We start from the raw sequence: 22,983 nt of genomic DNA, 5'->3' as shown, positions 1-22,983 counted from the left end.
AATCAAGTTAAAAAAATTAAAATAAAACTAAACGAGACTAAAAGATACCTACTTATTTTTTAGATTTTATCTCAACTTATTTGCAGTAATTGAATTATTTTATACAGTAATGTAATTCAGTATCCCTTTATCTTGCTGTTGTTAATATTATAAGTAACCCCTTGACCTGTGATGTTCAAGTAGAATCAACTGTCATTATTACGTCACTAAAATCGACACGCTGCCATCCATTTACCGACCGGTTTGAACGTTTTTTGCGATATTCGATGTAATATTAATTTATAAAAATTAAGAATTTCTTATAAAACTCAATTTAAAAATCATGCAAATGTTCCAAACGTCCATAACACTGTCGTCCATTTTGTGACGTCACAATGTTACTTGATGTACTAAACGTCAAACTAATTGTTAATTAATATATTTGTCAAATACTCCGTTTGTAATTTTGATTTTGATTTTTTTGATTCGATTTGTTGTGACGTCATGAAACAGTTGAAATGTACACCATCATGGCCGACAGGCATTTTAGCTCGTATTGTCAAAAATGTTATAATAATTAAAAACTAAAATTTTCAAGTAATCACGTCTCGAAACAAATATGATAAAATTTTCTTCATTCTAATAGAACGATAATGAACTATTTAAAACCATTTGAATAAAAAAAAATGACAACTAGCCTATTCAGTTAAACGTCCCCACATGTATAATAACAAAACGGACAGTCACTTAAGCACTAATAACATTAGTTGATAGATTTCTCCACGTGATTGCGTAGGTATGAATCGAGGTCACAGCAGCGTCACATCTGTGCCGACGTATTCTATGGCCACGTAACGCGCGTCGTTAGCTACGTCGTAACGGCCGCTTATCGTTGCCGATAGCTTATCGTTCCGTTGCGCGCGCGCTCGTCGCCGCGGCGTTCTAAATTTAAACACGTTCCGAACACAGCGCTGCCAACTCGCGTCGGTGAGTCGCAACCATTTTTTTTTTATTATGCTTATTAGTGTAGTTATTTGTGTTGTCATTGTATTGTAAGACGTGTCTATTTATTTTATGGTTTACATTTTAGTACACAGGGCCGTATTTAACATAGGACGATTGAATTGAATAAAGTGACTTTAGCAGAGTATGTTTTAGTTAAACATATTGTTTAAGGCAGTAATCTATTGTGTCATTTTCTTAAGATATGATATGTATAAGAAGTTATCGTTAAGTTAAATCTGATACTATCGATCGCTGTGTCTCCAGGGACTTGCTCAGAGTGCTTATTTTTAAGATTTGGGCTCCAAAGAACCTCCTATAAATAGGCAGGCCTGGCACTCTAGTGGACCGTTAAAATAGACTGATTATTATTAAGAATATTACAATAACAATGAAAAATACTTTAAAGTGAATTATCTACCATTATGTCTTACTAGCCGACGTCTCTCGGTTTCACCCGCGTAGTTGAAGTTCCTGTGGGAACACGGGGATAAATACATAATCTATGACACTCGCAAGTAATGTGGCTATCGATTGGTGTAAGAATTTTTAAAATCATCTCAGTAGATCCAGAGATTACTCCTACAATACCACAAACTTTACCTCTTTATAATCTATACTTCTATACTAATATTATAAACGCGAAAGTAAGTCTGTCTGTCTGTTATCTATTCACGGCTAAAGGGCTGAACCGATCAAGATGATTTTTGGTATGATGGTAAATGGGACCTTGAAGCAAAACATAGGGTACTTATTGACCCTAAAATAAATATAGAAGTGGGTGACATAGGAGTTAAAAGTTTGTATAAAAAGTCAACGTTTGTATAAAAGTTAAAGTTTTAAAAATTTGTTCATAAATCATAAAAAAATCGAAATATAATGTGATTCAAGAATTTTTAAAATTCTGCTCCTAAAAAAGTTTACATAGATTTCTACGCGGACGAAGTCGTGGGTGTCCGCTAGTTAGTTAGTATAGATGTGCAAGCTGATGTATTTTCACTTTGTAGCGGTGATTCATAGGAAATGCCACGGTTGGTCTCACAGAGCGTCTCGTGGCACTACTGTGGAGAGCTACTGCCTGTGCTACTGGACTATGGGCCTGCAATTATCAGACATACTTCATTTCATGACGGTCTAAAGTTTGCGATAGCTTGATAGCCCAAATGCCTCCGATTCGGAAAGCGTGCATTTCCAACTTTTCATTTATGTGCATTTTAAGAATTTAAATATAAACGTCTCAAACGGTGAAGGGGAAACATCGCGTGGAAACTTTAATTCTCTACGTGTGTGAAGTCTGCCAATCTTCATTGGGCAAACGTGGTGGACTATTGGCCTAATCCCTCTCATTCTGAGAGGAGACTCGAGCTCAGCAGTGAGCCGAATATGGGTTGATAAGGATTTATCTAACTTTTGAGCACGAGTCTCTTCTCAAAATGCTAGGGATTAGGCCTTAGTACCCGCCTTCCAGCCTGTTATATGGCGGATACACGACTAACAGGGCGGCAGGAGGGGTTTTAGCCTGGTAGGAGTCCGGCACTACTCTTGTTAGGGGGGTGTCCATGAGCATTCCCCTCCTTAAGGAAAAAAAGGGGTTAGGGTAATAGTCCACCACGCTGGCAATAGACTTCACACACGTAGATAATTAACAAAAATCTCAGGTATGCAGGTTTCCTCACGATGTTTTTCTTTCACCGTATTATGACACGTGATATTTAATTTCTTAAAATGAACATAACTGTTAATTAGGAGAAGGTGAATGAGCTGTGATAGCTTAGTAGATGTCTCTCTCTGCCTTCGATTCTGCGGGCGTAGGTTCGAATCCATGATGCAGCCCCTCCATGACCAGCTTACCATCGACACTGACGGGAATCGAACCGATGACCTATCGATATTAAGTCCGACCTCTTTATCGCGGAGCTATAAAGGCTTAAGTTTATGGTAACTCAATATAAAAATATATATCCCTTAGCAGATAATATCGTATTAAAAAAAAACAATGCATAGCATTCATGGATAAGGCGTGCAATGAAATGTGACGCTTGTGTCTTGTGCGAGAGGGCTCAAATTGCATCAATTCGTTCAAAAATATTACGATGCGAATTATAAAAGGTGCCTTGTTTCGCGGAATATGATTTACTAAATCGCATTCCTCGTTTTATCATCGTAATGTATTTGACCGACTTCAATAAAGAATGATATGTATGGGACCCGTATGAATTTTGTATACTAAGTTCCTACTTATACGCGATTTTCTAATTCTAATCTACTTCTAATCTCTCTAATCATAGATGAGACGTTAGCTAGATGTACCAGATTTTGTGACTCTCATGTCAGCCACTGACGATCAAGTAATCTCATATGCCTGCGGAACGATGTCATGCACATCGCGAGCAACACACGATCAGTTTTAACGACTGTCAAGCTGCCCACGCTGCAAGCATGTGAGATTACTTGATCGTCAGTGGCTGACATTATACGCGATTTTCTCTTAATTATCTCTATAATCATAGACGACAGTCTAATTACGTCAGATATACCAGATTTTATGACTCGTAGTCCATCCGATTAGGTTATTAAAATGCACATTTTTTTCAGGAAAGGTGTATAATCGGAAGGCTATTTGTTTTTGTTTTAATTAAAGGTGATGGTGCGATATCCGTTTTTCTAATAATAATGGACATTTGATAGTATTCATCATCTTCATAAACAACCCTTATTGGGATTACTGTTGAGCACAAGTCTCTTCTCAGAATGGGAAGGGGTTAGGATAATAATCCACCACGCTGGCCCACAACAATGAGGTTTGGCAGACTTCATCACACGTAGAGAATTAAGAAAATTTTTCTTGTTGGTCCTTCACTGTTTGAGACACGTGATATTTAATTTAATAAAATGCATATTAGTTTCTGAAAAGTTGGAGCTCCATGTCTCGGGCCTAATACAAACCTACCGCCCTCCGAATTCAAAGTTGCGGTCATATCCATTGGGCTATCACGGCTCTACAATAGATACATTTTATAATAGTAGAGTATATTTTTTTTGTCAAAATAACTGAAAAGCTAAAAAAAACATTATAGTCCATAGATACTACAAACTTTCTATAATCTAGATTTAGGTATTAAATAGACTGAAATCCATTCGCAGACCTGAGTTAACGTTGCTTGACCGACGCAACCGTTTTGCACTCTCACAAGTAGGTCATCTTCAAATAATATTTGCAATATTTACTATTACATAATTACCCGTATTACTGTGGCATAGAATATAAAACCTAAACGCAAATAAATATAACCCTTGTGGTATTATTATTAAAAGTCACATTTCAATTCATAGGTTTTCAGTACCTGTTAAAGCGTCTACAGATAAGCCGACAAGTTGGTCGTGGTCGTAACTGATATCTGAACATTTACGTGAATATTGAAAATTTTAATGAAACTGGTTATATAATTTGCACGTTAACGCTAAATTTTGTACATTAATACTAAATATTTGCTCTATAATTTTGGTTATAAAATCTAGGTCATATAAAATTAAATATGTTTATCGTTTGCCCTCCGGTACTTCCAAAGGTTGGCGCTTTTAAACAACCAAAGTTCATTTTGTTCCATTAATATACGGTAAATCGTTTAAAGGCCTACTTTATGATAGAGAATTACTCTAGAATTACTATTTACTATCTATCTAGTCAATTTAGAAATACTTTATGTAGTAATTAGCTACTATAGAAGCCTACACAGCACAAATAGCTGGAACTCGAACAAGGACTTACAGATACGTGTAGCACCGCATACACCAAAAAGGTCGCCAACATTATAACCTCCGTTCGTTTATGGAATTGAAAGTTGGCACGTCTATCGATGTTATTGTTAACATGCGTTAATGCAAATTACGTCTTATTGAAATAAAAAATAAGGTCTATATTAGAGAAATATGAATTTGAAAAAAAAATGATACCACGGCGGTTGTTTGGTTCAACGTACGACTGGAAGGCCGCACAGACAGATTTTTTGCGCGTCTGCAATTTCTTAGTAGTTATATTAGCTTTGTATTGGGCATCTTCTTGGAACAATTTGAGAACGTATGTAATTCGAGTGTTCTGTTTGTTTGCTTTGTCGATTCGATGTTTATACTCATATTACCTATATCTAGTGTTAAAACATTTATAGTAAATCCAGGTTACTACACAATTGATGAATTCCTTATTGATGAAGATGCTTGGATGCCATTGGATCAGCTTCCACCTTTACATAGGGAGTAAAAGTAAACGAAATTGTAATTTAAAATAACTATTGTAAATTATACTTTATAATGTAATTTTTTTTAAAAAAAAGGAACTGTTGAGTTTATTTTGTCTCTTTTTAACAGAACCTGCCTTCCGAACCGGTGGTAAAAACTTTACAAATAGTCAAACTTGACGTTTCAAATGTGCTTTCAAAGTAAGCCTACTTGAAATAAATGAAGAAAATAAAATGGCTTTAATAGTTTATTTATTTTTTTAAAAAATCCGGTTTTAATGTAACATTAAATTAAAAAAAAATCCATCGTCAGATCCTAACAGAACGACCAAGGGACTACATGGGGATTACTTGGACTTTCAAACATAAAATTCTACAATTTTCCTATTCGGTCCAGGTATCTTCTAGTGGTCGGAGAACATTTAAAAACAGTATTCCGATGGATGGAGAACCTCCTCCTTTTTTTACTTGGACTTTTTTTAGACAGTGAATGCCTTAGTGGTTGCGGGATCCCGCACAGAAGATGCAGAAATGATGCCTCGGAGTGTACATATTTACGAGATCTTTGCCGTTGATACCAATTTAAAAAAAAAAAACAAAAATTCTTATCGTCATAGTAGGTTCACGCGCTAAATAACTTTGCTAAAAACATGGCTTTAATTTATTTTTTATAAATATTCACTACGATTCACAAGCAGCTTATGCAATTTCTTTTATTTATAATTAATAAAAAAAAAAAACCAACTCCGCGCCGCGGTTCGCCTTGACTTTTGTTACTAACTTATTACAATTTTAGACGGCCTTGGTAAGTGTACTGCGCTTGCATAACGCGCCGAGAGCCAGTGGACATTATGTGGCAAGCGTTTATCTATACTAATATTATAACGCTGAAGAGTTTGTTTGTTTGAACGCGCTAATCTCAAGAACTACTGTTCCGATTTGAAAAGTTATTTTAGTGTTAGATAGCCCATTTATCAAGGAAGGCAATAGGCTATATATTATCCCCGTATTCCTACAGAAACGGGAACCACGCGGGTAAAACCGCGCGGTGTCAGCTAGTACTTTATAAATGAAATGAATGTACACTTTATTGTACACCAATAACTTAGAGGTAGAGTTGACATTCCAAAAGTGCTTGTATCTGTGTGTATCTTTAAGTAAGCCTTCTTAAAATAATGATTTTTTTTTGGATATCGTCTATTAGGTACCAATTTTTCAATTTCAATTCAATACACAGTCATTTTATAATTCATTATTGATACTTTACAAAATCCAGTAGTAGATACAATAGGAAATTAAATGTTGAATTTTTACGTTTGAGTCATTGTCTCTCAGACTATAACGCAGGATGACTTGGGTACATCCGCTGGAAAACGCCAGAAATGTTTCGTCAATAATTCGTTACCCGCTGTTATTACTTTAATGTTATGACAATAATTTTTTACATTTATAGATAATTACGTCATAATTTAAAACTAGTACACGTGTGAATGTATAAACATACTATACATACCCTCTGACACTATAATTATCGTAAATCAAATCAAAATTAAATTATTTCATTTAGCCTTAGTCCACGAGCACTTTTAAAATGTCAAATTATGTCATGATTTAATGGTAATAAAATATGAAACTGTTCAAAGTGTTTTCACTTTTAGGCCGCTGTCTCTCAGACTATAACGCCGACCAACGTGGGCAGATCCGCAGGAAAACGTCAGTCGTAACGAATCCGGACACGTCATGTCGTTTCGTTATCCGCAGTCAAAGTCGTTGTTTAGTCATTGCGACCAAAATAAATTGTATTTAGTGCCAAATTTCTGTTTAGTTGCTCATATATGACTAATTAATTGTTCTTATTAAATTGTCTATTTTTTCCGCTTGGTTTCGCTTGCGTGGATTTCCTGATAAAATAGTATATATAATTTTAAAATCAAAGTCGTTTATTTCAAGTAGCGGGAATTAAAGGTGTACATATTATAGAGCCCAGTGGATATGATGTCTGCCTAGTGTTGCCAACATTTTTTTCAGAAATTTATATAAATACATAATAGTATTTTTCAGATTTTGCTGAATCAATAGTATTTTATTAAACAAGCGACATTTATTAAAAAAACAGTATTTATTTACTCTTGTTGCATTTTTCAAGATTTATTTGGACGCTACCCTAAAATAATACAATATATTATAGTACGGTTGACAATCCTACGGCTCTGCCTCCGATTCGGAGGGCGTGGGTTCGTATCCCGTCTGGGACATGCACTAACTTTTCAGTCAGTCTCAAACGCTGAAAGAAAATTATCCTGCATACCTGAGATTTTTCTTATTTGTCTACTTGTGTGAAGTCTGTCAATTCGCATTGGGTCAGCGTGACTATTAGCCTAACCCCTCTCATTCTGTTAAGTTTTTACCCCTCTCATTCTGTTAAAGTTACCATTGACGGTCAATTATTCTCACGTTTCTGCAGCGCAAACGGCAAAGAAGACGTTTCATAAATCGAGTCGTCATGCACGCAGTGACCAATACACGATCAGTTATAGTCGTGGGTGCAGCAGAAACGTGAGAATAATTGATCGTCAATGACGTGCATTAAAACCCATGATGTTGAAACACATTTGCAACATATTTATAGGTAGGAGCAATGGACTTACAAGCACGGCTATTCTCTATCGAAGTTTTGTATAACTCGCAACTGCGAGTCTCGAATTCACCGCTATCTTTCTCATTCTATGGTATCGTGTTAAACAGAGAGAGATATATTCGAAACTCGCACTTGCGAGTTATTAAAATATCGTTACAGATGAGCCTAGCTGGTCTCATACTTTATAAAATCACCTCTATATGTTTTTTTTTACTATATGATTGGAAGGCACCTGCAAGTATGATAATAAGCTTATATGCATCTCAGAGATACTATGACACTTGTGTGGAGCGTACTTATTGCTTATTCGTTTATCAGTAGGTAGATAGCGGCCGATAAACGGTGCTATCTAACGAAAACTGGTGTTTGGGGCACCGTTATACGGCGTTATACCAGGAAATTGAATATTTTGTCGGTACATACGACAGCGTGGCAATGAGTATTTACCCTTTTCCGCCGTGGGTTCGATTCCCAGTACTGGAAAATGTATGGGTGTTTTCCAGTGTCTGGGTGTAGGTATATAAACATTATACATATAAAAATGAATCGCATAATGCGTTGGTAAGCGCATAACTTAAAAACGCCTGGACCAATTTGGCAAATTCTTTTTTTAAAATGTTCGTTGAAGTTCTAGAATGCTTTTTACGGAGAGAAAAATTCGAATAGTTGCCGGAAAAACCATAAAAATACCCCTTTTCATTTTCCTATACAAATGTTTTCTAACTAAAACGTAGTCAATTTGAACTTTATTGTTATTAAAGTTCATATTAATAATAATTAGAAGACAGGGTAGGGGTAGGGTAGGGTAGGGGTAGTTGAAATTTTATATCTAGTTTCACGCGGACGATTTCGCGGGCGTCCGCTAGTTGTACATATAAGTAATTATAACTTGGCTTGCGCACTGCCGTACGCTTGGATACTGGATAGTATATATTCATCAGTATACATAACACTAGTTACTCTACTGGAGCTGTGTATCCATCCAAATATACTTATTTGTGTATATTGCGAATAATATGGTGCATTTAAATGAAGGTTACACGTCCATCTGTAAACGAAGACGTAAACAAGCTATGTTGTTGTAAATACAATAACAGACGAACTACAATGGAGCAAATTCGACAGACAACCGTGCAACCCGGCTTTGTTCACGATCGTTGAGACTACCAACATAATGGATACTCATTTTGGTTGAGAAACAACAATATAGATGCCCTGTAACAATAGAGATAATAGTCCGAGAGCTGGTCGATATTTTTGGGTAGGTGTTTGGGCAAGTTGAAATGTTTTCCTTATGAGTAGTATCTCTCCTATACTAACACAGAACTGGATACCTGGCTGGGGAGTAGTAGGGATTTATTTTTTTGCATTATATTTTTTTTTACTCTTTAAAGGAGATGTCCCAAAAATGCCTCAGTTGAAATGAAAAATACAAAGAACTAAAATTACCCTACAATTTTATTAAAGAAAGACATAAACAGAAATCTCGGAAATAGCGGGGATTTACGAGTAAAATCATTTTGATTTTTACCTTCTACATAGGTATTATATATAAACAAAAATAACATTTATAATTAATCAAGACATTACAACCAACCCAAAGCATTGTGACGCATATACTTATTTGTCTGGGGCAAACAATGTATGGAGAGTGGGACATCTCCTTTAAACAAATCCTTTAATACAAAGGTACAAAAATTTAAATAAGTATATTTTTACATTTCGTTCATGTATAAAAAGTACTACAAATTTTATTGAAAAAAAAAAAGTTCTCACTTGTTTACACCGATTTGTTTGTTTATTCGCGCATAGATATCGCGACAGGAAGCAGATAGCGTTTGTTTGTTTGTTTATTTGTTCCATTAACCTGATCTACGCAATGCGCACGTCGGCGTGAAGTTGTTTATCTGAAAGAAATTGGCACGCCTTTAAATTGCTAAATTGTGTATACTTCATATATTTTTTTTATCAAATCGTTTATTTTAGGTTTCACCTGCGTAGTTCCCGTTCCTATGATAATACGGGGATAAAATATAGCCAATGACACTCAAAAATAATGTGGCTTTCTATAGTAAAAGAATTTTCAAAATCGGTTCAGTAGATCCGGAGATAACCTCCTACAACCTCACGAGTCTTAAGTCTTTATAACATTAGTATCTATAGATTTATTGTGATAGCCCAGTGGACTTCTGCCTTCAATTCGGAGGACTTAGGTTCGAATCCGGTTCGTGGCATGCACCTCCAACTTTTCAATTATGTGCATTTTAAGAAACCTGCATACCTGAAAATTTTCTGAATTCTCTGGTATGCAGGTTTCCTAGGCATTTTTTAAAATGCTGTAAAATCTCACTATCTGGTGCAGTAAGGACGAATTCTCTTCAATATGATGATCTCATCTTAATATGTTTTTATTTCTCTTGTATTTGTCTTTGTGGTGTGCAAATAAAGAATATCTATCTAAAGTCTGCCAATCCGCATTGAGCCACCCCTCTCATTTTGAGAGGAGACCCGTGCGCAACAGTGAGCCTAATAATGTTGTTAATGATAGATTTATAATTTTCGGTTGAATTTCGATCATTGGAACCACTTCACCCACGAATGTTCAACACACTCGGGTCAGACACGCGAATCTATTTTAACGCGGCGCGGAGACGTCGCCGCCAAAGGTCACAGGTTCACATCCGTGGCGCAACACTGCCACTGCGGCACCGGGTCGGGTTCACTTGCGAGTTTGTAATCACTTCCGACTTTTTACGTGAATACGTGTATAGTATTAATTTTAAAGAGTCGTGATAGCCTTGTGGATATGACCTCTGCCTCCAATTCCGGAGGGTGTGGGTTCGAATCCAATCCGGTATGCACCTCCAACTTTACAGTTGTGTGCATTTTAAGAAATTAAACATCACGTGTCTCAAACAGTGAAGGAAAACATCGTGAGGAGACCTGCATACCAGAGAATTTTCTTAATTCTCTGCGTGTGTGTAGTCTGCCAATCCGCATTGGGCCAGCGTGGTGGACTATTGGCCTAACCCCTCTCATTCTAAGAGGAGACTCGAGCTCAGCAGTGAGCCGAATATGTGTTGGTAACGACGACGACTAATTGCTCAATGGTAAAGCGGTCAGACTCATCACCGGGGAATATAGATTCGATCCCCGTTCCGTTGGACTATTGTCGTACCCACTCGTAAGGGGTTGTTCAAATATTACGTAAGCATTACGCAGTGCAGTTGTTTATTATTGATGACACGGGGGGGGGGGGGGATCTGGATAGTGGTTATGTCAGCAGTAGCTATTTTATGTTTTTACACATTTTTTACACAATCAATTTAAGAGATTTTCCAATAAAAAAAGTTTTTTGCGAAAGCATGAGAGGGGGGGGTGAAAGAGACATGCTTATTATTTTTTGCTGACAAAGGTGGGGAAGTAAATAATTGAGCATATGCCCACCACGTTGCTCCATTTGAGGTTGGCGGACTTTGGGTCACAATGTTTGACTTTATAACGAGCGATATTTTAGATCCGTCGCTATTGGTCGACAGTATTTGGTTTTGTCTTCACGACATATTATCTGTTAAATCTTACAATCATCACGTATAAGAAACCCTACAGAGGGCCTAGTGGCAGTTTGATACTGTTACCGTCACGTAACGTAAACGCGAATTTCTAATGAATTGAAACAGCGCCATCTAGTTGCACTACTGCACAACTGTTTCATTCCATATAAATTTTGTGTTTACGTTACGTGACAGTAACAGTATGAAAATATTGAAAACTCCCACTAGGCACACAGATAGCAAAACGCCGTCTCTGTAGTGTCATATCTGGCCACTTTTCCTGGCTGTAGCGACCTTGTGCCACATGCGAGACGAGACGCGACCACACGATCCGTCTACAGCTTGTACGTGTGAGCCGAAAACTGGTATGTTCCACTTGGATCTTAAGGATCGCCGCTCTACTGTCAAAACGCGGCAAAACGCGTTTTGTTTTTTCAATAGCAACTAGCTACACATGCGATAATATTGTCAACTAGCGGACAGCCGCGATTTTGTCTGCGTGGGACTACGCGACATTCTTTATTAATCACTTTTAATGAAAAACATATTAAAATCCGTTTTTAATTTAAATAGTTTAAAATATCTAAGCGTAGACTATAGGAAGGGCACAAAAGTGTAGGGGTAGGTAGGGTAGTTTAGGGTACAAAAGACCGATAGCGATGTGTACATAAACAAACATTGCAAGTTAAATAAAAACCAAAGAAATTAAAGTATAGTTTAAATATTTTTTAATAGTTATTAAAGTACGAGCACTAAGTAGAACGAACCATGTAATCGATTTGTCTCGCTAAACGATTGATTGCCGAGTATCGATTTGTTGTGCTCATTCGGATGCCATACTATTTGATGTTAAGTGACGATACTTACCTAAAACCATCGATATAAATCGTTAGATAGGCCCCTCTATATTAAAGAACGAACAATGTTATTATTCAAGACGTGCACGCACATCTTATCTTAGTACACAACAAGCGCATGCTGTGAGTCTACGTGGATTTAAAAATACATTTTACTGATTTTTCTTGTTTATTCCCTTATTTATGACTTCGTGTTCATTTTCGAAGTGTGAGAGCACAAGTTGCAACACGAATAAAGAGAAATGTGTTACGAGTGATGACGTAGGTACTACGTGCGAAACCAATGACAATACCGCGACGCTTCGGGGCCCATCTAACGATCTACGATCGATGCCTACAACCATATGGTAGCACGCTAACTTGTAAGTGTCAGTGACCTCTCGGCGGCAGCCAACGGCAGTCGACTGCAGTCGGTGACGTCTCGGCGGCAGTCAACTGCAGTCGTCGACCGCCGCTGAGAGTCGCCGACTCACGACTGCAGTCATGAGTAGGTGACTCTCGGCGGCATATAACAAGATAGAACAGAAAGGCATATTCTCTAAAGCAAAAATATCTTAAAATAAAAAAAAAATAGTGTAAAATGTTTTACGCGAACAGAGTCGCGTGCTTCCACTAGTAACACTATTTAAGTTAGTCGGTCCACTTCCTCCAAAGTATCTCGCACGGAAAACAATACTAAATACTTACTAATTAGCCCGCGACTTCGTCCGCGTAAATTTCGATGTCAACTTTACTATTACCCCTACCCTACCCTACCCCTACCCTACCACTACCCCAACCCTACCCTACCCAACCCCTACATCTACCCTACCCTACCCCTACCCCCACCCTACCCCTACCCTACCCCTACCTTACCTACACCCTACCCCCATCCTACCCCTATCCTCCCCGTACCCTATCCCTTTCCTACCCCTATCCCACCCGTACCCCTATCTCACGCCTATCCTACCCCTACCCTACCACTTCTCTATCCTACCCGTACCTCTACCCTACCACTACCCTACCTATACCCCTACCCTACCATTACCCTAAACCCGGCCCGAAACCTACCCTACCCCTACACTACCCCTACGCTTCCCTACCCGTACCCTACCCTACCCTGTAACTTCTCTATCTTACTCCTACCCTTAGCAAAATCGGTCCAGTCCTTCGAGAGTGGCCAAGAGAAATAGAGACTTCTATGCTAATAATATAAAGAGGTAAAGTTCGTGTGGTTGTAGGAGGTAATCTCTGGATCTACTGGACCGATTTGGAAAATTGTTGTACCAATAGAAAGCTACGTTATTTGCGAGTGTCATATGCTATGTTTGATCCCCATATTCACACGGGAACGGGAACTACGTAAATGAAAGCGCCGGGCGTCATATAGCGGAATTTCTGCGTCTTTTAGAAATTTTGTATTATCTCCGAAACTATTTAAGTAATTAACATACTGTAAAGGGCAAATCTTATCTCCATAATATCCTTGTTATTATTAAATAATTTATTTTAATAAGGATTAAAGTTTAGTTGTATAAATAATGCCGTAAACCTAAGTATATGAAATTAATAATTTTTAAAACACAAAAGGTACTATATCTGCTAATATATAGAAGATAGATATATGGTGTCGCGGACTTTTTTGTAGAACTTTTAAAGATACATAAAGATACCATACATTAATTTCAATTTTACACAATAGTTAAGGCAGCGCATGCGAATAAGTCTGTTTAAGAGGATTTTTAGTCCTATCTGTATGACAAAAACTGTGATAACTCGGCTAATATATATAATACCAATATAAAATATAGCCTATAGCACTCCCCGATAATGTAGCATTCTACTGGTGAAAGAAATTTTAAAATCGGACCAGTAGTTCCGAAGATTACCCCATTTAAAAAATGTGACAAACTTACAAACTTTACCTCTTTATAATATTAGTATAGATTAATGCTTTCCATTAGGCTTAATTGTAGTCAAACGCAAGCCTATTACATAAAAAACAAAAAAAAATCAATAGTACGCTATACTCTATAGAGGCAGTACGCTGGGTACCAGCTCTAAAAAACCAATACACTTAAGCAAAATGGTGTCATTTAAAATAACTGGTTTTAATTTTGGTAGAAATTTTAGTTGGTAGGAGGCTTCGGCCGTGGCTAGTTACCACCCTACCGACAAAGACGTACCGCCAAGATTTAGCGTTCCGGTACGATGTCGTATAGAAACCGAAAAGGGGTGTGGATTTTCATCCTCCTCCTAACAAGTTAGCCCGCTTCCATCTTAGACTGCATCATCACTTACCATCAGGTGAGATTGTAGTCAAGGGCTGACTTGTAAAAAAAAAACTGATGGAATGAAGTGCTTATTTTCAAGATACTAAAACACAAACAAGATTTATTAAAATTTTATCTGTCTGTTCGGGCTCTGGACCGATTTCAATGGGACTTTTCTAGTAGATAGAGGTGGTTTATAGAGATACTTTTTATCCATGGTGAAACGGCGACTTCCTCCGCGTGGTAACCGTTGTTGAACTTTTGAAACAGTAAATATTTTCAGAGATTAGCGCGTTTAAACAAACAAACAAACAATTTATTTGCTAAGTGGATAATAGTCACAAGAATTCTTTTTATTTGGCTCTTAGTCGTTTTAATCAAAGTAAAAGCCAGCGAAAGATTAGATAATAGTCGTGATTCGTTCGCGCGGCGCCTGTCGTACGTAGTCGCTATCAGATGCAGCCGATGCGCCGAGTTATCTGCGGAGATGCTATCGATTTGTACAGAAATAGTGCCGCGATGCAAGAACCAGCTCATGACTAAGGGCCCCGTATGGGTTCGAAACTAGTCGGGCATACTCCGACGTAATATCACGTGAGTTTTAGCCGTGTTTCATAATCAATTAATATGAATAACACTCACGATAGTTTAAATTCTAAAATAGAATTAGATCCGTTCTCTCTACATATTACTAAGATGCAGTGGCGTGCACAGTTTTCTTAACTAGGGTCTGCATTATATACGTACGAACTGGAGAAACGTTAAATGGAAAATTCTTTCGCCACTACAGGTTTACAATAAGTTCCTAAATTAGGAAGTGCATGTATCGTCGAGCAGTGATAGCCCAGCGGATATGACCTCTGCTTCCGATTCCGGAAGGAGTGGGTTCGAATCCGATCCGGGGCATGCACCTCTAACTTTTCAGTTGTGTGCATTTTAAAAAATTAAATATCAAACGGTGAATGAAAACATCGTGAGGAAAACTGCATACCAGAGAATTTTCTTAATTCTCTGCGTGTGTGAAGACTGTCAATCCGCACTAGGCCAGCGTGGTGGACTAAGGCCTAAACCCCTCTCATTCTTAGAGAAGACTTGAGCTCAGCAGTGAGCCGAATATGGGTTGATAAAGACGATGCATCCGTCCACGGCTGGACATAGGTATTTCCACTCACGATACTCCGCCCTCCTCCATACCTTCTTAATGTCGTTGGACCATCCAGCTGGAGGGCGTCCTTCACTGCATAACACGTCTGCCCCAGCGGCCATCTGTTCTACGACAGATATGGCTAATCCTTCGGGCCTAATGCCACTTCAGTTTGCTAATCCTTCAGGCTACGTCGATTAATTTCGTTTACTTACGGATAGTACAATACTCTACAATAGTTTTTAGTTCTACCACAGAATACATATGTAGGTAAACAAGATTGTACTACTTCAGTGCTTAGGCATTTTTCCTCCAACTGCCTCCTTGTGTGGTTAGTATTAATATTAACCATACCAACCATGATGGTGATTGAATAGTGTATTTATGAAAATCTAATAATATAAATTCCTTGTCCACAGATCTGTCGAGCAATGAGAAGACGATTCTAACGCGACCACAGACTATCCAACTCGGACCCAACTTACCACCAAATCAGAATGTCTCACCACTTAGTGACCGTCTGCATATGTCTGTTATGCGCCGCTCACACTTGCGGATCGCATATTGACCCTAAAAATGACCTGCAGGCGTACGAACCGACTCTACAGATAGACCAGGCGACGTTCAACTTTGCGAAACGAAAAATAGAGTCTAAATTAAGGTAACTATTTAATAAATAAGGTCACCGACATAGCCCAACGAGTCGCAAAGCTAAAGTGGCAGTGGGCGGGGCACATAGTTCGAAGAGCCGATGGATGTTGGGGTTACAAGGTGCTGGAATGGCGACCCCGCACTAGAAAGCGCAGTGTTGGTCGACCCCCCACCAGGTGGACTGACGACATCAAGCGAGTCGCAGGGATTCTATGGATGAAGACTTCTCAATATCGTGATGTTTGGATGTCCCTACAAAAGGACTGTCATGCAGTGGACGTCCATCGGCTGATATGATGATGATGAAAGTGATCTACAGACTTACGAATCTACACATATTTCATATTATACATTCAATTGTGAAGAGAACAATGAAACTCAACTTAGTACTAACCTAATCTACAGATAAATCAAGCTATTTCAGATATCTATTTTTTTTTAATTTACGTAAAATAATTTATAGATACAGATACCCTATAGTTTAAATTAAAGGCTACGGAGTGATGAACGGCAGTATTTAGATAACGTTAAGTGTGTGAATTTAATATTTGGTATATTTACAGGTACGATCAAAGATTACAAAAAATAAGACAGAAACGCGACACCAGAACCGTCAACCCTAGCGAGTACGTCGACAAAATCTTCCAAATCTACGGGGACAATGTGTCGAAAACGATGAACCTGACAGGTTTTAATAGAATGCTAGAAAGATTGGAACTCCCAAACTTAATAGAAGGTGGTCAGCAAAGGATCGAGAACAAAAAATATTTGTACGTGAACGGGGAAACTAAGGAAGAAGTAGTTAACGTAAGTCATGTTGAATTTAGAGTTATTTTTAAGAGGATTTGTCAATTTCGTGTTGTTTTTTTATGTCCCGAATAGATTTCCTCAATTAACGAAATAGATTGGCCAGGCGAATTTAAGTACTAAACTTAACGCATCTCTATATTTATCAAAAGCCTTTCTACGCTACTTTTTCATTGATATTGGAGAATTATGAAGATAAATTTTGCTTAAATCATTTATCTACCTTGAACATTAATGCAACATAGTATATCATACATCTTAAATTACATTTGGATACGTTGCATATTTATCGTATTAAGCATTTTATTTTATGACGAATTTCAAAATATTGCAATTGATTTTCTCGATAATTAACAACGAAATAAATGTCCAAGTAATTCATAGAATTCCAAATCTAAAAATAACCTAACCTATCCTTTTCAGTGTGTGAGTAGCGGTGAATTAATTACAACAGTAAACACGAGGTTAAAACACTCACACAGCCACGACACTGCCCACGAGCACGAAGCAGAAAATTCCATTTCAGAAGACACACTCAAAGCTGTGTGTCCTATACTGTTGTATCAAAAGGTGGCTGATTCGTCAATAGAGATACAAGGATGTATCATTGAATCGAACCAAAAGATGTCAGAGAAACATAGTGAAGAAACAAATATGTACGCAGTATGGCTGTATTCCTCTTTAAGTATAACTGCGATCAGCGCTTGCGGTCTACTTGGTGTAGCCGTCATACCTATTATGCATAAGACTTATTATAATCATTTACTACAATTTTTAGTAGCTCTAGCTGTAGGAACTCTATGTGGCGACGCGTTGTTACATCTGATGCCACACGCGATGAGCCCATCTCACGATCACGGTCACGAAAATGCTTTAAATGGTAAGTCATCTCACGATGATGGAATGTGGAAAGGATTAGCGGCAATGCTAGGCGTTGTCTTCTTTTACTTTACCGAAAAAGGTTTAACAGTTGTTGTTGAATGGAGGAAGCGCCGTCAAAAGTTGGAGGATGATAAACTGCCATCTAGAGTGAGGGTTTTGAAGGATGAAACTGTTGGTGGTTGTGCAGGAGGCGCTAAAGCTCCCATAACAAACACAACATCTAATTCTCTAATGAAAATATTCAAAAGAGATGATAAAAATGATCCGACAACTAAAACATGTAAACACAAGTATTCGGAATACCCATATTGTTATGATGAAATTGATACTGATACGCATGATGAACATCACTTGAGGGATGGTGTACCACCCAGTCCTAAAGCGAACAACAAACACAACAACTCAGTTAGTGTTGTTTCCTCAAATGCCCTTAACCCTGAAGGTAAAGAAAATGAACCGACGGCAAAAGATTGGCTACTCAAAGCGGAAACGACTCCTGCTGTGGTTGAAATGAACAATATCAAACATAAAGAAGAAGGAATTAAAGATATGAAGGATGGCGACAGCTATACCGTCATACTCAGGTAAGCTTTTGACTTTGTTTTGTAACAAATTATAGATTTTTTCTGAATTAAACTTCTGATTCCAACCTGGTATTACAAAGTAGTAAGAACGGATTTATAATCAACACAATAATGATGGAAATTTACTGTGCTGTTTATGTAAATAGAATTAAGACTTTGCCGCAATTAGATTAAATTGTTATAATAACTTGATATATATACAAAATAAAAATAATAGTGTGTGTACAGGCTTATGAAAACATGTGTTTTTATGTAGCAACGGGTAAATTGGTTACGATATCACAGCCCTTGATCACTTAATAATTTAACTATGCGTTTTTGCTGTGCCGACACTTACTAATAAATCCATGCAATAATAAAGCGATGCATTACACAGTTTAAATAAAGAGAATTGAAAGTCGTGATTCATGAGCTCGTCCGCAGGGAGCACTCGCGCGCGCACCACGGCCACTCGCACGCCCACGGCCACGTGCACGCGCCGCCGTCGTCGATGTCGTCCGTCGCGTGGATGGTGATCATGGGCGACGGGCTGCACAACTTCACTGACGGAATGGCGATTGGTGAGTGTACCAATATTTGCAGTTTCTGTATTATGTATTGGTTCACATTATTCTTTGAATAGCGTTAATTAACAGACAGAAGGACAGACAGACAAACAAGTAAATTAAAAAAAAAAAATCGTGTTATGGTGCTTGATTCTGATAGCCCTAACTTGATTTTCCTTAATTTTGTTCAAAGTACTCTTATTATAGTAATTGTTGTACAATCGTTTAAAACTCTACCTGTTTTATACAATAGGTAAATTGTTATAAATTAAAAAAAAACATCCTTATCTAAATGACTGAGCACTTTAAAAAGACTATTTGTTTATTTTGTGAATTATCACTATAGTGTGCCAAATTTAGAATAGCCTTTATAAATCTCTTTTGTTGTGCAAATTTATGCACATAATAATATACCTCTAACCGTATTAAACTATTAACTCCGCGGCTTGGTATAACCTTACTTGAGCCAAAAGGGCTTCTTTTTAAACGGATCACGATATCTAAGTAGGTATTCACTGTGAGATTGCACATCTGACAATCAAGCCAGGGTCATATTGGTAGAAATTAATTTTTACAAGATTTTTTTACTTGCTTATAAAAGATAGGTGATTTTCTTTATTTTATTTTATTGTTATAATTAGTTATCAAAATGCAAGACGCACGTCATTCTTTGTATTCATACAAAACTATCAAAGTTATTGATAATAAGTCCACTCAAACACATTGATTCTTATAAAGCTATCGATACTGTCGTACGTTTTTAATTAATTAGTTAGTTAGTTAGTTATACAGCTGTGTGACATCGTGATTATCTATATGTTTTACGCTTACGTAAATGTACATTAATAATTACAAAACATGTATATTTCATTGCGTTGTTAAATGATGGTGTTCTACAAGGATATCATTTCGGGCCCCCTTTTTTAATACTCTTTATTACTGATGTTGATTGTATTTATATTGTTTTCAGGCGCAGCTTTCGCATCGAACATCGCTGGTGGTTTTTCGACGGCCATTGCAGTTCTGTGCCACGAGTTACCGCATGAGTTAGGTTCGTATATGAATTTAAATGGAAATTCAAGTATTTATTATTTTCCTTAACCATATTATTTCGATATTAGACAAAAGTATTTTAAAATTCTATAGCAGATAAAAATGTGTATATGAATAATTAAGTAGGTAGATTGATATTATTATTTTTCTTATGTGATATACTTTCTTACATGATACACAAAAAAAAATGTTTAAAAATCAAATTAAGTGAAATCGTACGTAATACGAACGACGTCACTAATTCACGTAATCGTTGGTTTCACTCTGATTTTACTTCGTCTCGCTCCGAAAGTAAACCGATTCATAGTGACCCAAAACTTGCGTATTTACTCGTATATCAGCGATTAGATATTAATGACTCCTGTTATGTCAACAAAATTGAAATGAATGAATAGTGTGTTTATATTTAAACTCGAAGTTTTACTAACAACACAATGGCAAGCAATTGTCTACCTTAACTACCTAATAATAGGGTTTGATTTTAATTGAACTTTATTTTTTATTCCAACAAAATGCTTTCCGTTATCCGACAGGAGACTTCGCGGTACTCCTCAAGGCGGGCATGTCGGTGAAGCGCGCGGTGTGCTACAACGTGCTGTCGTCCGCGCTGTGCCTGGCGGGCATGATCTGCGGCGTGCTGGCGGGACACGCGCCCAACGCCACGCGCTGGCTGTTCGCCGTCGCGGCCGGCATGTTCCTGTACATCGCGCTCGTCGACATGGTGGGTCACGGCACTAGGTACACTGCGCCTGGCGGGCATGATCTGCGGCGTGCTGGCGGGACACGCGCCCAACGCCACGCGCTGGCTGTTCGCCGTCGCGGCCGGCATGTTCCTGTACATCGCGCTCGTCGACATGGTGGGTCACGGCACTAGGTACACTGCGCCTGGCGGGCATGATCTGCGGCGTGCTGGCGGGACACGCGCCCAACGCCACGCGCTGGCTGTTCGCCGTCGCGGCCGGCATGTTCCTGTACATCGCGCTCGTCGACATGGTGGGTCACGGCACTAGGTACACTGCGCCTGGCGGGCATGATCTGCGGCGTGCTGGCGGGACACGCGCCCAACGCCACGCGCTGGCTGTTCGCCGTCGCGGCCGGCATGTTCCTGTACATCGCGCTCGTCGACATGGTGGGTCACGGCACTAGGTACACTGCGCCTGGCGGGCATGATCTGCGGCGTGCTGGCGGGACACGCGCCCAACGCCACGCGCTGGCTGTTCGCCGTCGCGGCCGGCATGTTCCTGTACATCGCGCTCGTCGACATGGTGGGTCACGGCACTAGGTACACTGCGCCTGGCGGGCATGATCTGCGGCGTGCTGGCGGGACACGCGCCCAACGCCACGCGCTGGCTGTTCGCCGTCGCGGCCGGCATGTTCCTGTACATCGCGCTCGTCGACATGGTGGGTCACGGCACTAGGTACACTGCGCCTGGCGGGCATGATCTGCGGCGTGCTGGCGGGACACGCGCCCAACGCCACGCGCTGGCTGTTCGCCGTCGCGGCCGGCATGTTCCTGTACATCGCGCTCGTCGACATGGTGGGTCACGGCACTAGGTACACTGCGCCTGGCGGGCATGATCTGCGGCGTGCTGGCGGGACACGCGCCCAACGCCACGCGCTGGCTGTTCGCCGTCGCGGCCGGCATGTTCCTGTACATCGCGCTCGTCGACATGGTGGGTCACGGCACTAGGTACACTGCGCCTGGCGGGCATGATCTGCGGCGTGCTGGCGGGACACGCGCCCAACGCCACGCGCTGGCTGTTCGCCGTCGCGGCCGGCATGTTCCTGTACATCGCGCTCGTCGACATGGTGGGTCACGGCACTAGGTACACTGCGCCTGGCGGGCATGATCTGCGGCGTGCTGGCGGGACACGCGCCCAACGCCACGCGCTGGCTGTTCGCCGTCGCGGCCGGCATGTTCCTGTACATCGCGCTCGTCGACATGGTGGGTCACGGCACTAGGTACACTGCGCCTGGCGGGCATGATCTGCGGCGTGCTGGCGGGACACGCGCCCAACGCCACGCGCTGGCTGTTCGCCGTCGCGGCCGGCATGTTCCTGTACATCGCGCTCGTCGACATGGTGGGTCACGGCACTAGGTACACTGCGCCTGGCGGGCATGATCTGCGGCGTGCTGGCGGGACACGCGCCCAACGCCACGCGCTGGCTGTTCGCCGTCGCGGCCGGCATGTTCCTGTACATCGCGCTCGTCGACATGGTGGGTCACGGCACTAGGTACACTGCGCCTGGCGGGCATGATCTGCGGCGTGCTGGCGGGACACGCGCCCAACGCCACGCGCTGGCTGTTCGCCGTCGCGGCCGGCATGTTCCTGTACATCGCGCTCGTCGACATGGTGGGTCACGGCACTAGGTACACTGCGCCTGGCGGGCATGATCTGCGGCGTGCTGGCGGGACACGCGCCCAACGCCACGCGCTGGCTGTTCGCCGTCGCGGCCGGCATGTTCCTGTACATCGCGCTCGTCGACATGGTGGGTCACGGCACTAGGTACACTGCGCCTGGCGGGCATGATCTGCGGCGTGCTGGCGGGACACGCGCCCAACGCCACGCGCTGGCTGTTCGCCGTCGCGGCCGGCATGTTCCTGTACATCGCGCTCGTCGACATGGTGGGTCACGGCACTAGGTACACTGCGCCTGGCGGGCATGATCTGCGGCGTGCTGGCGGGGCACAGAAAGGTCAAACTCAACCCAGAACTCCAACCCAAGAACAAGATTCAAAGCCGCATAACTAACCAATCAACTAACACAGCAGTTTGCTTTGTGCAAGTTAAGCTTAATTTA

At 40.3% G+C, this 22,983-nt stretch overlaps 1 protein-coding gene across 3 annotated transcripts in view; it reads left to right on the top strand.

The window, feature by feature from the left end:
• Positions 1 to 22,983, top strand: part of LOC112056781 (zinc transporter foi) — a 49,371-nt gene that overhangs the window by 19,603 nt on the left and 6,785 nt on the right. Inside the window, exons 1-7 of one of the 3 annotated variants that reach the window (XR_008251649.1) lie at positions 910 to 966; positions 16,081 to 16,322; positions 16,876 to 17,119; positions 17,543 to 18,585; positions 19,009 to 19,145; positions 20,101 to 20,181; positions 20,717 to 22,808. Coding sequence is in view for 1 of the 3 variants with exons in the window: in XM_052886858.1 (XP_052742818.1) it covers positions 16,159 to 16,322; positions 16,876 to 17,119; positions 17,543 to 18,585; positions 19,009 to 19,145; positions 20,101 to 20,181; positions 20,717 to 20,904 (1,857 nt within the window). In the remaining 2 variants the exon portion in view is untranslated. Of the gene's footprint in view, positions 1 to 909; positions 967 to 16,080; positions 16,323 to 16,875; positions 17,120 to 17,542; positions 18,586 to 19,008; positions 19,146 to 20,100; positions 20,182 to 20,716; positions 22,809 to 22,983 lie in introns of those variants that run through there. The other 2 variants (XR_008251648.1, XM_052886858.1) reach the window with 2 other exon arrangements.

This window comes from Bicyclus anynana, chromosome 18 (assembly GCF_947172395.1).
Source record: "Bicyclus anynana chromosome 18, ilBicAnyn1.1, whole genome shotgun sequence".
Classification (NCBI taxonomy): Eukaryota; Metazoa; Arthropoda; class Insecta; order Lepidoptera; family Nymphalidae; genus Bicyclus; species Bicyclus anynana.
This window is presented reverse-complemented; position numbering and strand designations above follow the sequence as displayed.